Source organism: Podarcis bocagei, assembly GCF_964188305.1.
Source record: "Podarcis bocagei genome assembly, chromosome: 1".
Taxonomy (NCBI): Eukaryota; Metazoa; Chordata; class Lepidosauria; order Squamata; family Lacertidae; genus Podarcis; species Podarcis bocagei.
This window is the reverse complement of record NC_138125.1, coordinates 110,995,744-111,001,743: the sequence shown is the minus strand read 5'-3', so window position 1 is coordinate 111,001,743 and position 6,000 is coordinate 110,995,744. Positions and strand designations below refer to the sequence as shown.

Below are 6,000 nucleotides of genomic sequence, written 5' to 3'. Positions count from 1 at the left end.
TGCTTCAGGCCAAAGGGGAGGTAGGAGAGTCCAGCATCCTGTTCTCACAGCAGCCAACCAGATACTACTGGGAAGCCTGCAGACAGGACCTGAGTACTCTCCCCACTTCTGATTCCCAGAAATTGGTATTCAGAAGCATTCTGCCTCCAGCAGTAGAGGTAGGACACAACCACTGATCACTTTATCCCTCCTCTTTCAAAGCGGTCAGAGTAGTTGAGCCATCACTACACTTTCTCTTCTATCTATCCCCAGCTGCAAACCACAGTGGGAACAATCATTATGCAGAATCTTCAGATTAACAAACCTGCCTTTTACTGATTGATGATGTTCATTAAAACATCACACAATATTCCTTGTCATTCGGAAGTAATCCTTTTCACATTTAATTGTGTATGCTTAATTCTATTCACAGCAAAGCGCTGATGAGGAAATTCCAAAAGCATATATATATATATATATATATATATATATATATATATATGCACACACACACACCCCATATTGGATGCCACATACGGGCTTAATGCACATCTCTACAAGTGCACAGGCAAGTCAGGATTTGATCGGATTCTTGATTTATTTTGATTTTAGTATGACTATTGCCCAGTCATGTTGCAAACTTGGGCATGGATTTCTCACATGGACTGACACTTGTGTCACAGGACTTCTCCCCTACAGTCCCCACAGAGATCTGCGGTGGGTCAGGAGAACCCTCAGGACAGCACACAATGGGAGGCTGGGGGTCGTTCCATCTGGCAAGCTGAAACAGAACAGTCACCACAGCACCATGTTGAATTCCACCGTAAGTCACAAAATGGTGCATATTTTACTTTTACTCTCCTCACCTTTAAAATGGGTGCAGCATGCTCTTTAAAAAAACAACAGTGGAGCAGGTGTAGCTAGGTCAGTCTTTCCCAACCATGCTCCTCCCAGATGTTTTGAACTCGAAGCTTCCAGGGCCTTGCTGGCTGGGGCTGATGGGAATTGTAGTCCAAAACATATGGAAGGCACCAGGTTGGGGATTGCCGAGCTAGATTCTGCATGATCCAAAGGCTTGCAAGAAGTGTAGGGAAGGTGTTGAGAAACCCTTCTTGTTGCACTAGATTTGGAAAGGGAGGCTATCTGTGTGAGGAGAGGAGGGGGGAGCCCTGTTGCACAAGTGTCAGTCCCTGTGAAAGGCTTCAGTTGACAGGGAAATCCCACCCCCAGGGGTCTTGCAAATATTGCCCCATTTCATACATTCAGCAGCCACAAGCAACATTGAAGTATTGGGCTGGAAGGTCAGCAACATCTGCATAAAAATGCAGCTGCACAGAAGTCCAGTCTGTATAATTTTTACCATCTTAATAATAATAATTTTAAAAAGTGATCTTGTGCCAATCTTGTGAACTGAGCCTCTGCTCTGCATTGTACAGGGGTTGTACTGTACCGGGCTATTGCAGCAGCACTCCAGCGGAACATGTGGACTGGGGAAGGGTTTATCAACTCACAAACAGATTGAGGTTGTCAACTCCAGATTTTGGACTGCTCTTTGGCAATATACACCCTCCACAAGCTCCTACTTCCTCCATATCGTGACCCCCACCCTTCACTGCAGCAGGTACAGGAGGGTTTTGTCAGAGGACCCCTCGCTGGAATGTATGGACATTTGACACCAGTCCTGATTGATCATCTTGTTTATGCTGCTCAGGGAGAGGAAGAACACTGCAAAAGCAACATGCCATTTTGGGGTGACAAAACGCCAGGAGTCAAACAGAAATTCTTTGTTTCAGTTAATTCGCTGGAGTTCAATAACTATGACTAAAGCTGGCATATGTTACGAGTGCATCTGATATCTCCAGGAGATTGCTAGGGTTCTGACGTTTGCCTGAATTACAATGTTTAGAAAAATGAATGCATTTGTGGCATCCGATCTCAGAAGAACAGATAGGCATGTTTTCCAAGCGGCCTTCGAAACGTGCATTCCGTACCCTTCTAGTAAATTTTGTCTCCCCAAAATTTACACACAGTAAATTAGAGAGGTTACCAAAAGACACCATTTAGTAGTGGGGGAAGGAATCAAGGCAGAGGTTCAGGGGCAGGGTCTTACCTTTGGGGAATCAGCTTCAAGAGAGATTAGGTAGGGGAGCTTATAGTAGAAATGTGATAATGGAACAATTAAGTAGAAAATCATGTTAATTCAAAAGGAATGGCAATTGAGGGAAATAGTGGTTAAACACAGTTGCATGTATACTCAGTTAAACATATCAAATAGAGATGTCACCATAAAAATGGCCATCTGCTTTTACAGTTTCACAATTAATTTAAGATATAAGCTAGCCAATACTTGAATGCAACTGACACAGGGGCTTAACAGTGTCCTGCTCTCCGCACTGCTCAGTGCACAATATATGTCTACACACACGCACCTCAGGAATCCCCAGCCAGACTTCCCTTTCGACCTGGGCTCAAACTACTAGGAAACAGCCACAGCCCACAGCTGGTGGGCTGCCAGTCATTGCAGACAATACTGAATTTGATGGACCAATAATCTGGCTTGATATAAAGTAGCATCCTCTGTCCCAGATTGTGATGAAAAGGGGAGAGCAAGGCTCTGTCCAGCCCTAAGCAAACCTCTGGTTCTGCAGGTAACTGCACCTGCACGGAATTAATTACGCTTTCAATAATCATTCAGTTCTTCTAAACAGTACTACTCTGAGCAGCCAGACTTTTAGCAAGCCTCCATTTGGAAAGGGGTGTATGTGTGGCAGGAATGCAATTGTGATTTTTTTTTTTTTACTGTAGCTAATGTGAGCTGAATATGTTGATTCATATTCTTACCCACAGAGTTGGAACAGAACAGCTACAGATGATCCTCAGTTTGTTATGGTTGGTATACATGATGTAAGCTATCTGAATCTCTCTTGTTTACAACAGCCCAATTCGCCCTGAAAAGAGCGTGAAGACAAGCATGATCCAATAGGGACCTGTGTTGTCTGAGAAACTCACTTGTAGGCTAAGAGGCACACCTACAGTACAGTAAATGTTTCCCTTTTCTTAAGGGAAATTCCCTTATTCCAAATAGGATTCCTCACAAGAAAAGGGAAAAGTTGACAGCTATGCTACAGTCCCAATGTTGCAAATACAGTATAGTACAAAGCTAGGATTACAAATCATGGACAAGGCGCCTCCAACACAAGCTGCTGTACAATAATTAAGTTAAAAAGAGACAATCTCTCTTATGGATCCAGAAAGACCAGAGCACTAGGAAAGGAACAGAACAGAGAATGCACTTGACAAGGATGTCAAAACGTCTTCTCTCTTTTTTTTACCAGGAGTGGGAAGATTTATTTACAGCCCACTGCTAGTAAAGTTTAGCTTAGTTAGTTAGCTATTAAATTTATATCCTGCCCTTTCCCCCAAAACTGCTTCCATATGGAGGAGGCATCTTCAAGTGATGGACATGAATATCTACCCAGGGACTGAGCTGACCCCTTTGGCCATTCCTGCTAGTCCATATTCCCATGGTGATTCCTGCTGGCCTAAGGAGAAAAGAAAGGCCATTTTGGATGACAGGTTGGCTCTGAAAGCATCTTCAGAGATCGGGGGATTCTAGAGGCTCTGCCGGGGCAGCAGCTGAGAGCATGAACTTGTGTAACGTGTGAATCCATACCCTCTCCCTTCTGCTGTGATATTATGCTATTGGCTTCCACTTACAATCCCTGCAGCAGAATGGACATAATGTGTTCATAAGGTTCTCATTATCTGCCTTCAAAGATAAGTAGCTCAGCATTTTTATTTATTTTCTGCATCATCATCATATTTATTCTGCAGGCAACTAATTATCACTGAACTATTATGGTATAAATATAGGATAATTTTTTTAATAATAATTAAAAAAAACCTTTTAGAAGGAAAGCTGGACTCCTTATCCTTGGTATTGTCTGACGATATCAACAGTGTCTTCCACACAGCTGTTTTTGACATTTCATCAGAAATATTTATTACAGATGGGTCATCTCTAGAATAGAATGAGCACACAGAGAGAGGCAACCGGAATTTATTTTCTGAAGTACTGTGCAAACAAGTAACTAAAATAAACTCACTGATCCGCTTTAAAGTAGGCATAACACAATATTTAGCCGATAATTTAGGCAATTCAGTCAATGGAGCATCAGGCTTCAAGGGAAAGGTCCATAGCTCCATGAAAGAGCATGTGGTTTGCACAGGAAGAGGTACCAGGATCAATCCCTGGTATCATACAGCTTGATTGGAAGAGACCCCTGTTTGAAACTCTATAGTTACTTACGGACCAAGAAATGGTTCAGCCTTGATACATTGATTTAATAGTGGCTCCAGAATGTCTGTGCCCCGCTTTCTCAGCTCTCTATGCACTAATACAAAACAAACTAAGAGCTCCAGCCCAATAGAGTTTCCCTATTCATTTCAGGGGAGTAGGTAGGGCATCTATACATGTAAAGCTTATATAGATTGCAAAGCTGAGGGCAGAGGTTGCCCTGGTTTTTTGGCTGTTCTGCAAAATTCTCAGGGGGTGGGTTTTCAGTTGAATTGAGGCAAAAATGCTTTAAACAAATAATGTGCAACAAAACTGGTTGTGAGATAGGTGGGTGCTATTGCCAATGGGCAAAAAGGATCTTTTAAAGATACAGTGCAAACTAAGAGCCAAAGCGGATGTGATGTAGAAGATCTGTGATCGGTCTCTCAATGTATTTATTTTTTAATTTTAAAGCGACTGCAGACACCTTCCAAATTAGAAAAGGAGCAACAATGCTGTGGGTAGCAGCCCCCCCCCAATTAATATACCACTACCACCAGAAGATGCTTTTAATCCTGCTGGCACAAAAAGGGAAGTATCTGCAGTGCTATTTTTCTAGAAAAAGAATTTTGATCAGGGACAATTTTGTATCCCAGTGGTTTACCTGTAATGCGCATCTAGTGGTAACTGAACTGTGCCTTCCTCTTCCATCGCTAACATGCTTTGCTCTTCCTAGAGTGGGGGAAAACACAATAATTTAGATAGGAACAAACACCACTCTGCTGTAATAGTTTCCACACACTTATAGATTCACTCACGAGAAAGGAAAACAAGGTAATATCTTCTCTCTCTCTCTCCCGCCTCCCAAATTGTTTTACTCAAATTTTCCATAGGATGGCATCTTTCCTGTTAACTATTTTGTGAGTAAAAAAAGCAGGTGCCAAAAATCAGGGCACTCTGTTTAAAGGGCAGTACCAAAGAGGAAGCTAATTTTCATGGTGGAAAATTGTATTCTCTAGAAAGGAAGCAAGTTAGCTAGTTCCTCGTGGTGTGAGTTCACCTGTACACCTGAGTTACAAGGCCTAAATGGCTTGGGATCCAAGTAATAATTTTAATAATAATTTTATTATTTGTACCCCGCCCAGCTGACCCTATGGCCAACTGGGTAGCAAAGACCCACACAGATGTGATAGTCACACATATACTACAACTGTGTATACAACACCCCCAAGCTGAAAAGGATTTCTTTAGACCTTCTCTAGAGGCTCTCAGTACAGAAGCTACATCTTCACTCCATGTTCCAAGTGCCCATTGGCAGGCAATAGCAGTACGATGAAACTGGCCTCAGAATATTTAGAATTAAAATGTGGACCAGTGGCAGAACAGACTAGCCTACCCCACAGGCTGTTGTGAGGATGAAATGGGGAGGAAGAGAACTATGTATGTCACCTCACACACCCCTTGAGGAAAATATGGGATACAAATGCAATCAATCCACAGACTGTGAATAAATATAATTTCTTGTCTTGACGCTGACTGCTCATCACAGATGGGATTTTCCTCTCTTATGTTGAAAAGCAAGTTGCAAAATTAAAATCTTGATCCAATCCAACCAGCACCTTTAAAATATCCTGTCAGCTTCATTTCTATTTGTACAAAGAGCCCATTTCTATTTTTAAAGCAAGCATAAATGGTGACTTTCCAATTACATTCCAGAGGCGCCGCTTCATATATTTATTTATTTT

General features: G+C 42.1%; 1 protein-coding gene across 8 annotated transcripts in view; it reads right to left on the bottom strand.

Annotated features, from left to right (window-relative positions):
• Window positions 1–2,070: 2,070 nt before the first annotated feature.
• SLC4A10 (solute carrier family 4 member 10) overlaps window positions 2,071–6,000 on the bottom strand; it is a 168,657-nt gene continuing 164,727 nt past the window's right edge. For all 8 annotated transcript variants that reach the window (XM_081198843.1, XM_081198847.1, XM_081198844.1 and 5 more), the window contains 3 exons: window positions 4,920–4,987; window positions 3,884–4,000; window positions 2,071–2,128 (listed from right to left, as the gene is read on the bottom strand). In XM_081198843.1, coding sequence (XP_081054969.1) covers window positions 2,116–2,128; window positions 3,884–4,000; window positions 4,920–4,987 — 198 coding nt within the window. In that variant the 3' untranslated portion in view covers window positions 2,071–2,115. The remainder of the gene's footprint in view (window positions 2,129–3,883; window positions 4,001–4,919; window positions 4,988–6,000) is intronic.